General features: G+C 43.7%; 1 protein-coding gene across 1 annotated transcript in view; it reads right to left on the reverse strand.

Annotated features, from left to right (window-relative positions):
• Window positions 1-1,977: 1,977 nt before the first annotated feature.
• ZRANB1 (zinc finger RANBP2-type containing 1) overlaps window positions 1,978-21,394 on the reverse strand; it is a gene marked incomplete at its 5' end in the record, with an annotated part of 32,366 nt that continues 12,949 nt past the window's right edge. Inside the window, 8 exons of the mRNA XM_084245767.1 lie at window positions 1,978-2,382; window positions 3,509-3,738; window positions 3,869-3,998; window positions 5,200-5,320; window positions 11,084-11,282; window positions 11,882-11,953; window positions 14,451-14,604; window positions 15,465-15,652. Coding sequence (XP_084101893.1) covers window positions 2,164-2,382; window positions 3,509-3,738; window positions 3,869-3,998; window positions 5,200-5,320; window positions 11,084-11,282; window positions 11,882-11,953; window positions 14,451-14,604; window positions 15,465-15,652 — 1,313 coding nt within the window. The 3' untranslated portion in view covers window positions 1,978-2,163. The remainder of the gene's footprint in view (window positions 2,383-3,508; window positions 3,739-3,868; window positions 3,999-5,199; window positions 5,321-11,083; window positions 11,283-11,881; window positions 11,954-14,450; window positions 14,605-15,464; window positions 15,653-21,394) is intronic.

The following is a 21,394-nucleotide window of genomic DNA, read 5'->3' on the forward strand; positions in this document are numbered from 1 at the left end:
TTGCTTATTTATGGCTGTTTAATAGTTCAAGAGCTTAACAGAGCATTGGATCACCCAAAATCTTAGCTTGCAGCAGTCTATGTCCTATGCAAACCATCCAAAGCCCCAGCCCTATCTGGAGCCTAGGAAATGGAAGTCTCTAATGCCTTCTCGCAGGGAATAATGCTGTACTGTTCAGCCAGTTGTGGTCAGGATCGCTGATGATAATAAAAACCACCTGGAGGGCAGCAACGCTCAGACCGACCACAACACACAGAGGCCGGGAACCCAGCCTGTCCTTCCTGACAGCACTGGCTGCAGTGGAGAACAAAGGATAGACACTTCCCCCTCCAACGTTCTCTCTGGCTTCTTCAACTAGGAGGGTAGTTTCTGTTTAACAGGCAACTAACTAGAACAGGAGCGGTGCCCACGGAAGAGATGTTCCTATACATGGAGCAAAGTTATTAGAGATGCTACTACACTAAGGAGTGAGAATGGCAGCCTTTTGAGAAACCTGATCAATTACTGATCAAAGTGAAAGCAAACCAGTAAATTTGCAATAAAACATTAACCACTATGAACGGTTTTTAACATTGACCATTATATCAAAGTTCATTTATATGGACTCAACTTGCCAGTGTTTTCCTGCAAGGTTTTGCATGCGGTAAAAGTAGATCAGCCTGGAAGCACCTTTTCAGGAGTGTTCGAAAGGGGAGGAAATTGACGCCCCTTGTACTTCTCCGTTTTGTCGTATTCTGGCCCTAAGTCTGAGGCTGTGTGCAGTCTTGTCATCTGGTTAGAGCTTAGAAGAAAACAAATAGTTAAAAGGTTTTCACAGCCTTTTCTCATCAAAGGGAAGGAAAAACTGTGTGTGTCTATGTAGACACACACACAACATGTATACATGGGGCTTCTTTCCAAATCCTTTCCTATTAATAGTTAACAAAGCGCTAATCAGGACACTAAGTCTGTGTTCCTGAGATAGGTGTGAAATTTTTCTCCAGTAGTGAATGTATACCTGAAGTGGTCAAATAATACTTTTTATAAAATGTTCTACGACTATACTTAAGTTAAAATAAAGATGGCCACAATTAACCAACATGCAAAAACTCTCAGACCACTCACTGAGAAACTCCTTATGCATATGCAGTGCATTTACCACTTCACTGCATTTTGGAAATCTTTTTATTCTGTACTGAACTGATTTCCCGATGAGCCAGAGCAGAGGCACCCTTCCTAGCACAGCCCGCTTGGTGCAGAATTGATGAAAGAGCAAGTCCACAGCACTTTTGCACGGTGATCCAGGAATACATTGTCAATGGAGTAAATTCCACACAATTCATTTTGTTATAAATGGAGGCTCCCCCAATGTACATCCAGGGGGTACTTCACCAGCAGACTGTGGCCAGGAGTAAGGGCTAAGAACCCTTATTTTAAAGGTACTCTTTAAACAAAGTAATACCTAAATACTGAAAAGGGGCATATCAGAAAACCTGAAAGACAAAATAACAGAAACCAAAATCCCTTGCAGAAAAGGGAGCAATGTCTAGATGAAGTTCACTCAATAAAAAATTCTTATTTTCCTTGCAGTTTGTTCCTTAAAGATTTAATTTTATTTTATTGGGCACAACAGGGACTAAATTATTAATAAAATAAAAAGCTTGTTTATTTTTGTTTTGCTGTGGATAATTTGTACAAAAAGTTTCCAAGTCTCTGGTGAACTCTGGTGAGACTTAATGTAAAATGGATCTCTTAAGATGGAAGTAGAATGCCAGGTTCTACTTGAAAAAAGAAGATCTCAAAGGAACAAAGAGGCATCTGCCATGTGCTTTTGTAGGTGCCCGTGCTGGGAAGAACTTCTGATAATATGAGGATGCTGGCACAACTTTTCCTATTACACAACTTCTTACACAACCACATGCGTTACTTTATAGACAGATTTACAATTTGAAAGGGAAAAAGTTCTGTCTTAATAAAATTAGTTTTTTACAAACTGGAGTCCAAACAAAGTTTTCTGTCCTCACGCAGCAGATGCAGCCTCCTCTCGGGGTGTGGATCGAGGCGCCCTCGCGCAGACCCTCCAGCTGGGCTGGTTCCAGGCCGTGCACTCTGCTTGGAGGGCCACACTCACTTTGGGGTCACCACAGTGCCAATACCTAGGTCTTCTGCTCTCTGATTTGTTTTTTATTCATCTTCATCATCTTCATCTTCCTCGCCATCAGACAGGGATGTACAAGGTCGGATCTGTCGGTAACGGTCGAGCCATTTTTCCACCATCTGCGTGACCAGGGGGTGGTTTCGCCGCCGGGAGCTTTTCTGCATGGCAACAAGCACCCCCCCCTCGGTCACACAGCAGTCCAGCCACTCCCTGAGCAGTTTTTCCTGCTGTTCCTCATTCCCTAGCTTTTAGAGGAATGTGAAGAAAAGGGAAGATAATACGACAGATCAGAAACGTGATAGGAAAAATTCAACAGAAATCTACTGCTGCTGTGAACATGGGTAACAGGGCCAAAGTAACAAACTTTTTAACATGGTTTCAAACTCAACAGTTTTATGATTCAAATCCAGCTTCCGGTGTTAAGTGGAAAAGACATCAGGGGAACATTCACAGAAAAACCCAAAGCAAAGAACCACCCAGTCAGGTGCTTTGATGTAACAGCAGAAAGCAAGTATTCTCTCACAAACTGTTCCTGGCGAAGAAAAGCCAGGTCTTAGTCACAGCTTCAAACATATGACAAGGTAAGTGCACCCTGTGAATTACGTGCAGACTGATGTTGCAAAAATTATGGTCTGGATTTTTTTTTCTTAATGTGGTTATAAATGTTTTATGATTACTAGTATATCAAATAAAAATCCAATAGTTTTATAAGAATATGGGTTTTCTGAGTGTTCTTGCATGCATTCTCACCACCTTCGTCCCTTAACCCCCAGCCCCCACCGACAATGCTCTCCCCCTTGGTATTCCTGTGCCGGCCACTGCCGGGCATCTGCTCTCGACCCACAGCCAGCACGGACAAACCAACACAGCTGCTCAGCAGAGCAAGAACCAAAGCTTTCAAAGGCCAGTGATGAGCCTCTGAACCCTGCCCCGCCCCCAGCCCCTCAGCCTCCTCCCTCCCCGTCCACACACCACAAACTACACTGGCCTCCCAATCCCTTCTGCTTGCTGCTCCGTCCACCTAGAACTCTCCCCACAGCTCCCTCTAGTGTTACTGCAGTCATGCCCTCACCGCCCCGCTCAAGCCACAGCACCCCCACGACCCCGAGCACCACCCGCCCGTCGTCTTCCTTTGCTTTTTCCCCTTGGTCCTTGCTCCTGCCTGCCAAGGGGCTTTCATCTTCACATCACTGCTGCAGCCCACAAACACACATCCCACTCAGAGTCGGGCAGTGTGTACAGAGAGTGAGTGGCTACCGCCCAAGTCCACGACGTGCCGGCCATGCGACGACAGCCCCTGGCAGGCGGCCGGGGCGCGTTCTGGCCGGCATCGCTCCCTCCAAGCGGGCAGCGAGGACGACGCGCACCCACCTCCTGAGCAGAGAGAAAGTGCACGTGCAGTAGCTTCCTCTCGCTGTCCACCAGGGGCAGGAAGGTGATGGTCACGTCGTCGTCCGTGTGCAGGTTCGCCCCAGCGCCGCGGCCGCCATAGCCGTCGTTTTCCATGGCGACCAGAGCAGAGAAGTGGCCCCGTGTGTAGCCCAGAGCAATCGGGCTTTTCCAGCAAAAACTCTGTTCCCACAATAAGGGCAAATAGACACCTGCAGAGAGGGAAGAACGCCGAGGCGAGACGTCAGCGTGCCAGCCAGAGGCGCTCGACCGTAGCCTCCCCACCGCAAGCTGCGTGGTAGGAAGCAGGGGCCTCTGAAAACACCGCAAAGAGTGACTCACCTTGAAACCGAGTATATCCTAGGGTCTCTCCCCGGAAACTCTTGTAGTATTTCACGCCATAGACTATAATTGGCCGTCTAAGAATGTGCGCAAGTACAAAAATGTGCGTCTGCTCCAAACTTGCCCCCGGCTATGCGAGATAGAAGAGAAGAAAGCAGTTTCACTTTGAAATATTTATTGCCTGCCAAGAAAACCAAAGCCTATCCTCCCCAGCACAGATTTTTAAAAATTGTATCGTCAAGTTAAAGAAGCATTTGATGTCTCCGGCAGCCAAGGCCAGCAAATCTGTAAAGGAATGTGTAAGGTAGCTTCACTGCCCAACTCAAGAACCAAACAGATCTGGGTTAATACTGAATTCGGGAACAAGGCGTCCAGACAGCAGGGGCTTCTTGACTGGCCCATCACCACCTGGCTGCACTACCTATGAAAAGCACTTTGACAGCAGGTCCTTCTGCGTGAAGAGACAGTGCGAACTTTACAACTTTACACAGGTCTGCCTTCCACTGCAAGTGTTCTACCAGCATATTTCCAGGACCCGTATAAACAGACCTCAGCTATGAAGCAGCCACTGTAAATCCTGCCCAAGGGGTGCAGACAGGAGACACACCCTTCTGGGGGTCAGATGAATGACAGGGCTTTCTGCAAAGAAATGGAGTGGTTTCTGGTACACAGCTGGGCTTCATCCTGCTGTATAGTGAATGTGTGTCACAAAACAGAACACGACACCTGAGTCTAAGAGGGACAGCACCAAGCTCCCCTTTACTCGTTCCATGCCCCTCGTTGGAAATCCCTCCCGTCCACGGCTCCTGCTGCTTGGCTAACATCAGGTGAATGAATGCACCGAAGACGCCCTAGGTAGGAAGCCTGGTAAAGATTAGGATTTGTTGGCCAGGGCCTGACCGCTCAGCTCCAGCATGAGTGCCAACACTAGCTGGGGGACCTTGAGGTAAGCAAGACCCTCTCAGACACAGACCAGGCAGTAACCTGCAGATAGGCAAACAGGCGTAAAACCACCTTCCTGGGGACATAATGAATGAAGAGCCATCAGAATGCACATGAGCACAGAAGCATGGCTGTACACCAAGCACTGAGACAGCTATTATATCAGTTAATGTGAGAAACACATGAAACATCAGAAATCACTCCCCCTGCTCTGAAGGGAGGACACAGTAGATAACCAGGCGTCAAGAGGAGAACCCAAGTTACGTGAGGGGAAGGTCAGTGCCAGCGGCCAGCCCCACCCCGCCCCACAAGAGTATTACTGTGAGCCTCAGGGTTTGCAAACTTGGCTGCAGCCCTCACGGAAGGGCTGTGGCGCGAAGCATTCTCACCTGGCTGGCGAGAGAGAGTATAAATGCCCAGTCTTCTTGCCACTGTTCTTCTCTCAGGGAAAAATGTAAACCAAAGCTCTGAGAATACCACGATTCCCAATCTTTCCAACGTGTGTAAAACCTAAAACAGTAATTTAAAAAACAAAAACCTTTAAACAGTGCAATCATTTATTGTAGTAAAAAGCAATTCACATGAAGAGATTAGTAATCTGATTTTACCTGGCTTACAATATAGTCTTCAATTAAAAATACCTCTACTCTCCTAGCAGACACCTTTTAACATATCCTGAGATAAAATCTGATTCACCACTCATCCAAAATTTCATCAAAACGTCAAACACTAGAAGAATGGCTAATTGTAATAATCTACCATTGGTTTACAAATTTAAAAAATTTTAAAACTACACTGAAAATCAGTGGTGTCGTAGCCACAGTCACCACACCCTCTCTCCAGAAGTTAGTGGTGCCCACCTGGGGGACCCTACACAATGGACTGGGGCGTCCACATGCTCACAAGACCATCGAATCACTTCCTTTTAATTCCCTGCCATTACAGGTTTTGATTATGATGTGATGATTAAAAAAAAAAAAATCACCGCAACTACACAAGCAATTTCTTCTCTATATCCAATATTCCTCTAAATATTTTGGCCTAATCATGAAGATAAAAAAAATTGGTAGACTCAATTACTAAAAACAAAATTCTATTTTTTTTTAAAGATTTATTTATTTGGGCCTCCCCTGGTGGCGCGGGCAGTTGAGCGCCACCCTGTGGGGCTGTCCACAGTGTCTGCGGCACTGGTTTGTCCCAGCCAGCAGGCGGGGGGTCCCATGTGGCGTGGCAGACCTCTCCTGTTGCGCCCCCAGCTCCCCTCAGCAGTATATTTCGTCAGTCTGCCTGTTCTGTTCCCCGCTCTGTCTCTGGTGAGTTCTCTCACCCTCCTGCTCATCTGGCCTGTACCCCGGTTCTTATGTGGATGGATGGATAAATCTTTAAAAAAAAAAAAAAATTTATTTATACAAGAGTACAGGCCAGGTGTGCAGGAGGGTGAGAGGATTCACCAGAGACAGCGGGGAACAGAACAGGCAGACTGACAAAATACACTACTGAGGGGAGCAGCGGGCGAGAAAGGAGAGGTCTGCCGCACCATGTGGGATTCTCACCGGCCGGCCAGGATGGAACCCATGCTGCAGAGGCTGCAGACAGCTTTACAGTGCGGTGCTTAACCGCCTGCGCCACCAGGGAGGTCCCAATATTCTATTCTTTTTCTTTACATTTAATCTGTTTGCATTATTACATCCCTCCCACTTAATAAAGAAACAGATACTTTTACATAACTGAATTCTCAGCAAAAGGAGCAAAGGCTAAGAAAACTCTGTGTTGCTGTTGTCGAAAAGTCCAGCCTAGAAAGTTCCACGTGATAGAGGCACACATTCTGTACATCAGTTAATGGAAAGGCCCCTAAACAGGTAACTACTATAGTTCAGATTTAGTAAAGGACAAAACAGGAATGCTACAAAGACTTAACTCTTGATAGAATTACTTTTCCCTCTTTCAGGTAACCAAGAGGTTTTTTTTTAATCAGCAGCGTAAAGTTTCAATGCCAATGTTTTGGAAATAAAATTGGGTATCACTCTTAAAATACATAAGATAGGGCCTCCCCGGTGGCATAGCGGTTGAACGCTGGGCTGCGAGGCTGGCAGCGCCGGTTCGTTCCCCGGCTGCCGGCAAGGGTCCCACACACACACACCAAAAAAAAGGTAAGATACACAGAAATATCTTTGAATGTACCACCAACAAAAACACTTTTGAAAAGTTCAAGAAGAAATATGAGATACAAAATGTTGTTAACAAGAAAGAGGCACAGTTCAAGCTTTCTTGGTTAGAACTGGGAATCATTTTATGAGCGAGACATTAAGCATGCGGAAATTAAATAATGACTGCACTCAAAATTCCTCGGTAAGAACAAAACAGCCTTAAAAAATAAGCATGTTCAAATAATCACCTCCATCGCACAAAAACCTGGACTCTGCAGCTACCTGGGTCAGGAACACAGGCCAGCAGCACAACAAAACAGGCCTGGTGGTCTTTGTCAAACACACGCACTCGGGACTAGATGACTCAGAACTGTCAACCAAGCCACTCTACAAATTCAGTGCGATCTCTCAAAATCTCAGCATACACTCTTGTGGAAACTGATACTCTGGATCCTAAAATTTATATGGAAATCTGAAGGACTGAGTAACTAAAGAATTCTGAGGGCCTCCCCGGTGGCGCAGCTATTGAGCGCTGGGTTGTGAAGCTGCCCGCAGCCTCTGCAGTGCCGGTTCGATCCCCGGCTGCTCCCTGGCCACAGGGTGAGGGTCCCGCATGGCGCGCAGACCTCTCCTGCTGCCCGCTGCTCCCCTCAGCAGTGTACTTCGGTCCTTCTGCCTGCTCTGCTCCCCGCTCTGGCTCTGGTGAATTCTCTTACCCTCCTGCACTTCTGACTATACCCAGTGCTTGTATAAATAAACAAATCTTAAAAAAAAAAAAAAAAAAAGATTTTTGAAAAATACCAAGTAGGAAGAGTTGGACTCCTGATTTCAAAACTTACCACAAAGTCACACTCATCAGGACAGTCCGATGTTGGCATGAGAATAAGGACATAGATCAAAAGAAAGTACACAGAGTCCAGCAACAAACCTATACTTTCATAAAGTCAAATAATTTTTGACAAAAGTGCCAAGACAACTGAAAGTCTTTTCAATAAATGGCACTAGGATAGTCACCCTCACATGCAGAGTGCATGATTTTAGATCTTTACCTCACAACTTAACCTCCACTCAAGATGGACCACAGACCTTAAATCTAAAATCAGAATCACAAGGGCCTCCCCGGTGGCGCAGCGGTTGAGCGTTGGGTTGTGAGGCTGCCCACGGCCTCTGCAGCACCAGTTCGATCCCCGGCTGCTCCCCAGCCACCGGAGGAGGGTCCCGCATGGCGCACAGACCTCTCCTGCCGCCCGCTGCTCCCCTCAGCAGTGTCCTTCGGTCCTTCTGCCTGCTCTGCTCCCCGCTCTGGCTCTGGTGGATTCTCTCACCCTCCCTCGCTTCTGACTGTACCCAGTGCTTGTATAAATAAATCTTTAAAAAAAAAAAAAAAACTTTAAAAAAATAAAAAAAAATAAAAAAATAAATAAAATAAAATCAGAATCACAAAATTCTTCAATGATAACATCGGGAGTAAAACTTTGAATTTTTAAATTCTAAAATTAAAAACAGCTGTAATAGCCTAAGGGCTCAACTGAAGATTAAGGAGACAGCAGCAAGAGCTGGCACCGAAGCTATCTATGGCAACAACGATTCCACCTTCCCCTCTAGTAACCTTCCTCCCCTCCCCACCCCAAGTGGGGTCACCACAACCCCTGCAGCTTCCTGTGTCTTCACTGTAAACATTAGGGGGGATCCCGGCAGAGTGGAGGAGGCAGTGCCAAGGCACACTGTTTGAGGAGGTCTGTCCATAGGCAACTCGAGGCCCTCACTCCTGAAGCATCTTTTTGTGCTCAAGGCCTCCATTACCAAAAGATCTGCTACAATAACACGTAACAGAAGCTGGACCCATACAGCCTAGCTGCTCCCAACCGGCCCATTTACCACCTCAGGTTACGGCACCTGCACGTCTCCCTGCTTCCCTGCTAGACGTCTGAGACCTCAAAGTCACCTCAGAATTCCGTCCTAAAACAACTTCTATTGGAAATTCTAATCCAGAAAATCACTCACTACCAGCTTTACCACCAGCCACCAATGTCTTTAAAAAAACGAAAAAAAAGTGGGCCTCCCTGGTGGCACAAGAGGTTAAATTCCAGCACTATCAAGCTATCAGCGCCCACTACAACAAGAGTTTGATCCCCAACCAAGTTGCTGACCCGCATGGCGCAGCAGACCTCTCCCATCTTGCTTGAGGCTCTCCTCAGCAGTGGATTTCAGGTGGATTTCAAGTGGATTCCACTTGTTCTGCTCCCCACTCTGTCTCTGGTGAATCCTCTCACCTCCTGCTTACACCCCTGCTCTTGTGTGCATAAATAAATAAAAATAAATCTTTGGGAAAAAAAAAAAAAGCCCTCAAATAAGGAAAAACAGCTATCACCTGAAATTTACAGTGCACTCTCAGTCTTACAAGGGCAGGGTATTAGCAGCAAAGGAAAGGCGCCAGAGCTGCTTTTACAAAGTGACAGATTTACCAGGGCCAGCTCTGCCTTCCGAGCCGGCAGCCAGGCCTCCCTCACCCACACCCAGAGAACAGATCCACCTGCCTAGAGCAGAGGCGGTAACTAAACCAGCAGGTTAACTGTGAGGCAATCTCAGAAACTACTCTCCTAAGAACCGAGTAATTCTCACCCTCTGCGGGCGTAGGCAGGCCCAGCAGACAGCAGTCATCAGTAGGAGGGTAGTTGGTGAGCATGCAAGCCAATCAGCGCATTCATTGACATCACCTTGCCCTGGGCGTGTCTTCCCCATACCACAAGATCAATCCTCAGCACTCCCTCAATGCCACTGCAAGGCACAAAGCCCTCTCTCCTGGACAAAGGCTACATGACTGAACTGGCCTTTGGGAGCGACCTAGCCCTCCCTCCAGTACGTTACACACCCAATCGGGCTGTAACCCAAGCTTCTCAAGCAGGAGCTATTTTATTTTTTTCAGATAACCACAAAATTTTACTCTATTGCATTATGCTGTAATCTCAGAAAATGTGGCACTCAAGTAATTATATTTGCCCTCATTTTCAAATTCCAGACAGTGCTTTTATTTTACTAAGTACTGACTGCACACTTACTATGTCTCAGGCTACTTCAGGCCCTAGATCCTCCACAAGGCAACACAGCATCTCTGTTCTTGTGGAATTTACATTGTAATGGACTCTGTGTAATCCCTAAATACTAACGACAAAACCGACAACTAATGAGTGCTCAAAAATTATATGAAAATACTAGGACACTAAATTCATTTGGAGTAGGGCCACGATCATTATTGTGTCAGCATTCAATTAAGTTTAAGACAAAAAAAGCACCTTTGATACTGACGTATGAAAAATAGTACAAATCTTTAAATGACTTCTGCTGCTAGCTTCAACACTGGGCAATTTAGCCTCTTTCAGGCTCAATTTTCTCACTTATGATAACTAAATGAGATAATGCATGCAGAGAACCACCAATATACCAAACATCAAACTACTACTGATTCACAATCACAGCCATTGTTGCAAGCGACTCAGTTTAAGACTACAGTGACACACACGATGGGACACCAGACAAATATATACATATATATGGGATATTTCTGAGAATGTGAAAAATGTGCCATGACTGTATGCTGAATAACTGGCCTAGTGTTTTCTCAGATGCAGTCATGGGGATGTTGTTAAGGAAGGAGAGTATCCCTGTTCTTAAAATCTTCATGCCGAGATAGTAAAGATAAAGCATCTGATTCCTCTAAAACTAAGTGGCAAAGGGAGTGACTATGTATGCAGAGATGGAGCCTGAGCAGCCAGATGTTACCCTTCAACCAAATGAAGGTGATATTGGGGCCTGTTGCCCTTGATCTTTTCTGACTTTTCTTTAAGTTTAAAAAGTTGCAAAAAAAATGTGGTGTTAAGACTACCTGCCTTAGAAAGGAAAAAAACTGGTAATACAATGTGCATCAGGTTGAACAAAATATGAGCAAAGATACCATCGATACTGAAGGTTACTACAACTTCATTATCTCTATTTTAAAGCTCAGTAGAAAGGTGTTATTCCAACTACAGCAATGATCCAAGTGTCTTAATAGCCAAAGCCGAAGCTATTTTCCCCCATCTTCCACAGAAAACGCATCAGGAAGCCTCCAGCAGGGAAGGTGGCTCACCAGTGTGAACAGTCATGCAGGCTGTCGTGCAGGGCTTTCCGCAGCACCGAGTCTTTGTCATAGATGCCCCAGGTTGCCTGCAGTACGGAGTCTAGTAAGCAGTCTCCTGCAGTACGGTTCCAAAGTGCATAAAGCCGGCTGTCCAAACGGGTAGCCAATTCCAAGGACCAGTTTATAATTGGAGACTCCTCTTCTAACTCTACATGAGGAATGGAAATAACAGGTTCCTTTTCATGCTTAAGCAATTAAGGACTATTCCTTGGAGGAAGGAACCTACTTTCCAGGTGTTACTTTACACATAATTTACTAATAAGTACCTAAATAAATCTCATCAATTGAAATATAAATCTTTTGGTATAATTTTCTGCAGCAACCTTTCTATTTGATGGATGGGTTGCTGCCAGATCCAAAAATCATTCAATAAGGCCAATTAGATCTTTAAATGTGGAAAGAAATTTTAAAAATATATATATATTTGCATAGCTGAAAACATCTTGTTGCTCTAGGATAATTTACTCAATTATTCTTTACAATTTATTTTCTAAAAATGGTTAATGTAGATATATACTCATTCTAAAACAGGAAGTAGAAAAAACAAGGTTTAAGAACATTCATATATTTTGTGTTCGCTAGTTAAAATGAGCATTTTTTATAACATAATATAGCACTGTCTTAAGGACTTTACATTTTTAAAGTAAAAATAAAATAGGTTGATATACACCAAACTCTCCAAAACTCACAAAATTTACTGAAACCAATGAAAGGTAAATAAGTGGCAATCACTAATTCCATGCTTACCTTTTTGAACATCCCTATCAAGCACCTCATCAAATAATTTTTCTTGGACTGTTGGAGGCAAGTCTTCAATATCTACAAAGAAAAAGTAGGCTTAAAAGATATTCTTATGTCTTGTTACTTAATAAATTTGACAGCAGCATCTAACAGTAACTCCCTCTAAAATAACCATCTTTCCACTAAAGGTTATTAAGTAGCTTGTTTTTAAAGTGTGTGTGTGTGTGTGTGTGTAACATGTATGTGGAGGATAAAACATTTCCTTTCTGCACTTCATTGTCAGAAACGTGTCTAAAAATAACAGCACCATCCTAAGCAGTAATTACATACAGCAATCATCAAAATGGCAAAAGCCACAATGTTGCTGAGGACGTGGGAACATTTGCGCACTGCTGGTATAGTAACTGGCACAGACACTACAGAACACAGTATGGAAGTGTCTGAAAAAATACAACAGAAAATCAAATGAGGGCCTCCCCAGGTGGCGCAGCGGTTGAGCGCTGGGCTGTGAAACTGCCCGAAGCCTCCGCAGCGCCAGTTCGATCCCCAGCCACCGGCGAGGGTCCCACATGGCGCAACAGACCTCTCCTGCCGCGCCCGCTGCTCCCCTCAGCAGTGTATTTCGTTGGTCTGCCTGTTCTGCTCCCTGCTTTGGTGAATTCTCCCCCCACCCCCCGTGCTTCTGACTGTACCCAGTGCTTGTATAAATAAATAAATAAATCTTAAAAAAAAAAAAAAGAAAAATGATCCAGCAAACACATTTCTGGGTATTGACCCAAAGAACGTAAAAACAAAACACTTGAAGAGAGATTGGTACTCTCGGTTAGAAGCAGCACACGTGGCAGTGCTGCATGTGACGTGTGTGTGACAGCAGTTCCTCAACCAGAGGAAGATGGGATGGCTGCCACCTGTACAGTGTTGACGGGTCTGCGGGCATGACGCTAGGTGAACTAGCCAGAGACAAACACTGCATGCTACCACACACAGACTCTTTATCCAAAAGTCAAACTCGCAGAGTAGAAAAGTGGTTGCGGAGCTTGGGATCGTGGTAGAAATAGGGAAAATTGATTCATGGGTATGAAATGTCAGCTCTAAGATGAATAAGGCTATGGATGTAATGTAAGACACATTGGCCATACTTGATAACACAATGTTGTACAACTGAAATGTGCTGATAATATTCTCACCAAGAAAACAAATATGTGAGGTGATGACTATGTTAATTAATTAGGTGGGAGGAAATCCTTTCACAAAGTATGTCTGTATCAAATCGCCATAATCTACAATTCAGGTCTCTTACAATTTCATACCTCAATATACCAAATTATATCTCATTAAAGCCGAAACTAAAAAAAAAGAACAGAGCTATCTGATATTCAAGTTAAAAATAGTAATAATTACATACAGATTTTTTAATTGTTCTCTTCTCCCACATCTCAATCTCTGCTCAGGTCTCTTATTTTCAGACTTTAGAATCTTCCTATAAAAGTTAATGAATCATAATTCTGGCACACAGATCTCTGTTTTTGCCCTCTTTTCAAATTACCTAGCTCTATTCAGTTTACTATTTGAATGATCTAGATTAAGAAGCATTATTATTGAAAATAAAAAAAATTATTTTCAACTCAAACAACAATCTAATCACTTGGGAGGAGGTTAAATTTACAGGGTATACTTCAAGTGAAATTTGTCTTCTTTTAAAAGGTGTAGCTACTCTCTCCTACCATGTGAAAATGCCCCCGTTTATGTCTGAATACAAAATTTCAAAATACCCAGAGTCAAGACGGAGGCTTTACTGTAGAAACTTTTGGTGCTTGGTGCATTTGCAGTGCCAACTGACAACAAGCATTCTGAAAGACACTTTCAAAAGAATGCCAGTATCTCTGCCTCAAATAACTTGACTGTACTCACTGAGAGCCCATGCTCTAATTCCTGTCTCCTATTACCAGCTAAACCATAGCTAATAATTTCAAAATAATAGGCTGGCATTAAGAAAAACAATGACTGATAACATTCTAAAATAAAATGGAAGGGCCTCCCCTGGTGGCGCAGCGGTTGAGGGTTGGGCTGCAGCCAGTTCATTCCCCGGCCGCCGGCGAGGGTCCCGCATGGTGCGCAGATCTCCCCTACCGCGCCCGCTGCTCCCGTCAACATTGTGCTTCGTCAGTCTACCTGTTCTGTTCCCCGCTCTGGCTCTGGTGAATTCTCTCACCCTCCCGCACTTCTGACTGTACCCAGTGCTTGTATAAATAAATAAATAAATCTTTTAAAAAATAAATAAAATAAAATAATATGGAAGAGGAAAAATAAGTGGTTAAAAACAAAAATTTCTAAATATCTGAGACCCACAAGAAAGTTCACTGCTATCAGCTGTTGGCCTCCTCCCAGATAACTGAATTGTTTGCTTGTAAATCCTCATACTGGTGACTTCTAGCATTAAAAAGCTAGTCAAAGTAATTTAAGATGCAAATATAGTAGGCTAAGTTACCGGTTTTCCAACAAAAACTTTCTCATTTAGACATAAAAAATATATAATAAAGTGGAAATTTATTTTCGTATTGAAATTTGGAGTTACCTGCCGGCAATGTAAATGTTACGAGGTCAGTTAAAAAATAGCAAGCAAAATCCCCCTTTCTCTGATGAAGAGAAGCAGCTATCTCCCGTCGGATCTGCTCTGTCAGTTCAGGACACACCATTGCTGGAATACACTTTGCTGCTTGTTGAGATACCTTAAACACAAAAAAAGACTTTGCTCTGCATCTCATTTATCATCAGCCAAAGCAGAAAACAACATTATTTAAAAATAATTGCCAAAAAGTCCTACTAATTCAAGGTGTTTTGTTGTTTTTTTCCTAACTATCAGGTATTGGATAGAATTTCCTCCCACTGGAAGGAGGCATCAGTGCACTTCCCAGGGGCAAAAAACAGCCATAAAAATGCTTTGCTCTGAGTCTCCCTGATGGCGTATGGGGTTAGAATGCAGCCTATGAAGCTATCCGCAGCATAAGTTTGATCCCCGGCTGGCCAGGGAGCAGCCCACATGGCGCAGCAGACCTCTCCTGGCTTGCCCACTGCTTCCCACAGCAGTGGACTTCAGTCAGTCTGCCTGTTCTGTTCCCCACTCTGTCTTTGGTGAATCCTCTCAGCCCCCCCACATCTCTGGCCTGTACCCCAGCTCTTGTATGCATAAATAAATAAATCTTAAAAAAAAAAAAAGGTAACAAAAGAAAAAAAAATGCTTTACTCTGACTCAGTAATTCTGTGTCTTGGGAACTTATTCCAAAGAAATACACAAAGCTGCATATAAAAATGAATGCAGATAAATATTTGTTACTTGAATGAATAAATGAAGAATGAATGACAGACATATCCAGTTTTTTAAATCAAATATGATGATCAAATACTGGAGCAAAATGTTCTATTTTAAAAGCATCTCACTCTTAAGAATTACATACAGTTAAAGTCTCAAGTTTAATGTGATTTTTAAAGGTGGATAAAAGAATCTAAAACTGTTTGAAGAAACAAAGTAACATCAAGAAGGAAAGCTGAAGAACTCATGTCCTTCAAAGTCTAACCAACGGGCAATCACCTCAGTGAGCAGTATTGCCAGCATGTCCTGCCTCTGGAAGCGGATGGCCAGGTGCACCAGCGTGTAGCCCACATCGAAGGCAGAGGGGCGGCTCAGCAGGCGTACTTCGTCTGCGCTGAGCTGGCGGGCGATGTCCCCTCCCGAAGACTTGTATGCTTCTATAGCAGCTAAATCTCCTTCCACAACCCCTAAAACAGGCATCAAGACATAAAACAGTTTCATTCTATTTTCCGTCATGAAGCACAAACCTGCAGCACTCACGCAAACTAGTGTTTCTGTGCTTCTCGGATCCGGGGACATTGTTTGAATGTTCTAAAGAATACAAGGAAAAGAGTGTGCTCCTCTCCTTTTTATTTCTTCTAGAACTACACCTGCCTAGTTACAGATACTTACCTTCATGTCGGTGCTGGTGCCATGCTCTACAGGGATAGAGGAATTATGTGGAGATATTAATTGGATCAAAACTCAGCAATCTAGTATGAGACCCTGAACCTCACAGAAGATACTAAGCTCCCGTGCTGGTCCTGCCTGCAGACACCAAAGAGACAGGAACCACTGCTGGTGCTGAGCGGCATCTGCCCTTTACACTGAAATCTTTAAGCTGAACCAGCATGCTGAGCTCTTCATACTGCTGTTTAGCGTCAAAAGAATCTAGAGCAATTAAAAACAGTTTCCATGCAAGTAAAAGCTAGAAATACTCTGATTTCAGAATCTCTCAAAGTCAAGTCTTCCCGTACACCACCTGAATTATTCGTACAGTACGAATTATTAATACAGTAAAACTAAGATAATTTTGAACAAAAAACTTTGTGAAAATGAAACATTACAAAGTAGTTAGGGGTGGGGAGATGAAACAATTATCACCTTTTTCCAAATCCATAAAAATCTTTCCATTCCAACTGAAGTATGTTATTCATCTTAATGCATATCAATGTAAAGGCAGCAACCCTATTTGGTAAGCAGAGCAGTACCATCTACGCACCAAAAAAAAACAAATAACCTTGGCAGAAAAACGAAGGTATAGGTCAGCTTCAAATTTACCACAAATAGTTTTTTTAACATGCCAAATGGCAGGACCAAACAATTTTAGGTGTTTCCTATTACATCAAGCAAAATTTGTTGTGTAAAATGTTAACATTAACTAAAAATATTCTTAGCATACTTTAAAAATACCATTTCTGCCTCTCTGGTGGTGCTAGGGGTTAAGCACCACACTATGAAGCAATCCACAGCCTCTGCAGCACAAGTTCAATCCCCAGCCGGCCAGGGAGCAACCCACATGGTGTGGCAGACCTCTCCTGTCTCCCCGCTGCTCCCCTCAGCAGTGTATTTCAGTCAGTCTGCCTGTTCTGCTTCCCACTCTGTCTCTGGTGGATTCTCTCACCCCCTGCATCTCTAGCTTGTACCCCAGCTCTTGTATGCATAAATAAATCTTTTCAAAAAAAAATTTTTTTCAAAAAAAAAATAAAAATTCCATTTCTAATAACCACCTTGTATTAGGAATTAAAGTATAAGAGATTGGTACAATGCAATAATTTCCCCCACTTATTAAAAATAACAAAGCTTATTTGTTTAGTTCCCCCATTCGCCAAATTTGTGACCCCGAGGGCACCACGGGGGCATTGTGAGGAACACGACCACAGTGAGCATGGCTCCTCCGCCATGTACAGTCCTTGTACATCGCACTCGTGAGCCCTCAAATGCCAGCTTCAAAGGTTTTCAAACCATCAGATCATAGATCCTTTCTGCAAATCCTGATCCTTTCCCTAGAAAAATGACGCCTTGCCCCAACACATACATTTGTCAGGTTAAGAATCCAGTATCAGGGGCCTCCCTGGTGGTGCAAGGGGTTAAGACACAACCTGTGAAGCTGTTCGCAGCCGCTGCAGCACAAGTTCCATCCCCGGCCAGGGAGCTACCCACATGGCGCAGCAGACCTCTCCTGCTTCGCCCGCTGCTCCCCTCAGCAGTGTATTTCAGTCAGCCTGCCTGTTCTGCTCCCCACTCTGTCTCTGGGAATCCTCTCACCCTCTGCATCTCTGCCCTGTACCCCAGCTCTTGTATGCATAAATAAATAAATCTTAAAAAAAAAAAAAAACCCTGACTGAAATACAGACCCAGCTAAGCAGTGGTGCACAATTACAGATAAGGGAAAGTTAATATACTCTTTAAAACATGAAGAATCAAGACTAAATCAAAGTAACTATAGTATGTATTACAAACTACAAATTAAGCAAACAAACAAGCAAAAAAAAAAAAACCCATGTTGTTCTGGACCAGGAATAGTTAATCTATTAGAAGCCACAGGTCACAACTCACTGGGGACTTCACAGCTACGATGGAACTCCGTTGGTCAGAATATGGAGCTGGCTCATAAATGTTTAGAAAAGACTTATTTTTTTCCCCCATATATGGCACAGTTTTCAAAGTTTTGCCTTATTTTCTTTTAACATAAAAATCATAATGGTAACTAACTTTGAAAAGATGCCAAATGGTAAAAAAAAAAGCCAGGACTTACCTGAGCCCACCTGGGGCCAGCTCAACACTACCCTGGAGTTCTATGGTAGCTGTGACATCACAGCATGCTTTATGCTGTGGGGGCAGGGCGGACTTGAAGTCAGCTGGCACAATGTCAGGAGCCCTTGAAGAGAAAAGTTAGTTTTAAGTGGTAATGTTCAGAATGTCTGTTCTCACGGTGAGCAGAGATGCAAGATGGGGCTGGTCACATGGCACGGGTCTTTTTCCCCTACCAAAGTTTAATCCATTTCACTGGTTTTGCAAGTTAAAAAGGAAGGTACACCAAGCCAGAAATATTTTTTCTTTATACTCCTCAACATTTGGCTATTATTTAATCCCAAACCTGGTTTAATCATGGCAATCTCTTTCAATACTCAAACATGAGCTGCCTTTCAAATAAAATGACCTCAACATTTTTAAGTGTATCTTCCAATAGCCACAGTGATAATCCCAAAAAGTTTGAAGACCACCAAACAATCACTTCCTAAATGCATTTTTCACAGAATACCCAAAATTAATCTACCAATTCTATTCCTCCGAGAAATAACCCTTTCCAAAAAAAGGACTGGATAAAAATCACAAACTGAAAATATATTTTCAAACTTATCATAATTTGTACTATCTATCAAGGCAACCTTCTATGCAATTTATTAAACTCCTTTATTAAAACAGCCTCGTTAGAAAAATGAAAGATTCAATGAGATAGGGAAGTCCCAGTCACTAATTGTTGTATTATTGATCATGACAAATTATGCAAAACATAGTTCAAACTTCAAGTTCTGACCTAGTTAAACATCCCAACTGGTAGAGAAACATAAGTCTGCAAAGTCATGAAAAAGCTACCTGAAGTAAAAGCTACTACTGAAAGCATAATGAAGGATTTCAAGAAACGTCTCACGTAGCTGTCTTTGGAACAAGTCACCCAGGATCAGGAACGCTGTTAAAGGGTTAGTGAAGCTGAATCTAAGTTAAAATTGCAAAGATTACATAAAACACTGACAACTATAACTGGAAGTTTAAAGTTCTTCAAAACCTAGGGTTCCAAAAGTCATCCAAAATAATGTATGCCTCAACCACAGTCACCATGAAATCAAGTCCCAAGAGTTCTCTCTGATTTCAAAGTAAAATCTCATCTGCAACACTGCCAAATTATCCCAGCTGAATTTGAAAACCTATTTTAGATTTTGAAAATTTTACTATTTTACTAGAACTGGGGGAAGCAGTCCAGCCCACTCTTCTACAATTGAGAGAGCTAGAGGTAAATGAACATCTTTAAGGGACAGCGGCAGTACAGAAAGCGGCTCGTCATGACACAGCATCATTACTACTGTTTATATTTTATTAGTATCAATCTTTTTCTAGTCAAAAATGCTAACTCAACTGAAAGAAAGAATCGTCCTGAAAGCGATGTTTAAGGGTGACTTAGTCCATCTGAGAAGGCCCCAGGAAGAAGCACAAAACACTGGCAAGAGAATCCCCTGGGCTTTAAGAATCACTGGTGCCCAAGTACCTGCGTAAGCTCAATGATAGCTTCGCCCCAACATCGCCAGCCTACAGAGCCCACGCTCGCTCATCTAGACAGCCTCTCTCTGCCGTGTCTGCAATGGGACTTCATTTCTCCTAGGTTTAGGAAAAAAACAATCAACAGCTACCTGACCCACAAATGCCCACACCTGGGTATCTTTCTTAACTCCTCCTCCTCTCAACTCTGTATCAATCAATTCTTCCTAAGAATTCTTCCTTTTAAGTCTTTCTCAAAGACACACTGCGACCCCAAGCTCAAGACAGCGCTCACTCGCCTGGACTACTGCCACTTCCTCCTCTGTGCCCAGCCTGCTCCGCCCGCAGTCTCCAGACTGTGACCAGGGATCTTCCCAGACCACAGGTTGAGTGAGGCGTCTCCTTGCAAATGCTCACCGTTGCCTGAACTAAGAGGGAAACACCTGGGCCAGATCAGCAGGCCTTGACAGGGCTGGCAGTGCCCTTCAGGTTGCCTCTTTTCTCCCCCAGCCCCTATCGGGCAATTGACCCTACCTTCTCTCAGCTTTTTGGGCAGGCCATGCTCTCGACTCTGGGATCTGAAGACGTGCTCTTCTCCATGGAAACACTCCTCCCTCTTCTCTTCAAGGTTGTGGCTTAGACGCTACTTCCTGAAAGCCCTCCTGGAAGCTCCAAGGAGATGAGGGTGTGTACCCCTCGGGGAGCATCCTGCACTTTCTCTGCTCTGCTCATCACACCATACGGGTTTGTAGAATGCATCTTCTTCAACTAGATCTCCAGCCTGCTGAGAGCCAGGACATCTTTCCTGGTGCCCGGGAGCACACTCAATGACTAGCTGAATGCATGAGAGGGATGGATGAGCAAGCAAAAGGTAACAACTAAGACAATTCTGAAAAGCAATAGGAGGGTGGAGAAGGATGGACATTTGTCTCATCAGATTTTTAAATACCTAATAAAGCCATAATTATTTACCTAAAGGGTTATAGTGACATAAAAAGCATAGAAAGGGGCCTCCCTGGTGGCGCAATGGGTTAAGCACCGCACTATGAAGCTATAGCAGCCTCTGTAGCACGAGTTCAATCCCGGGCCAGCCAGGGAGCAACCCACATGGTGCAGCAGACCTCTCCTGCCTCCCCATTGCTCCCCTCAGCAGTGCTTTCATTCAATCTGCCTGTTCTGTTCCCCGCTCTGTCTCTGGTGAATCCTCTCACCCTCCACACCTCGGGCCTATACCCCAGCTCTTGTATGCATAAATAAAAATGAATCTTTAAAAAAAAAAAAAAGGCACATAAAGACCCTCAAAACAGGGCCTCCCCAGTGGCGCAGCGGTTTGAGCGCTGGATTGCAAAGCTGCCTGAAGCTTCTGCAGCGCCAGTTCAATACCAGGCTGCTGGCGAGGGTCCCACGTGGCGCACAGACCTCTCCTGCCACACCCGCTGCTCCCCTCAGCAGGGTACTTCATCGGTCTGCCTGTTCTGCTCCCGGCTCTGGTTCTGGTGAATTCTCTCACCCACCCGCGCTTCTGACTGTACCCAGTGCTTGTATATATAAATAAATAAATAAATAAATAAATAAATAAATCTTTTTTTTTTTTAAAAAAAAAAAGACCCTCAAAACAAATGATGTAGAATCACTTTATCTATGATAGAACCTCCAAATCAGTGGGAAACTTTGCTTAAAGTTTACTTAAACCTTATTAGTGGAAATTATTTGGATAAATATTTTAATTCCTCGTTCAATCCAAACAAACTGTGAAACAACAAAGACAAAATATAACTCTCCCCACAAAAAGGGAAGAAAAGCCGCAACCAACATGACTGGTACATACCAGTTCTATCTGTACAGACTTCACATACCTTGATGAAATAACAAGGGAAAATGGACAAAAGACTTGAAACAACAATTCACAAAAG

Source organism: Talpa europaea, assembly GCF_964194135.1.
Source record: "Talpa europaea genome assembly, chromosome: 10".
Lineage (NCBI taxonomy): Eukaryota > Metazoa > Chordata > Mammalia > Eulipotyphla > Talpidae > Talpa > Talpa europaea.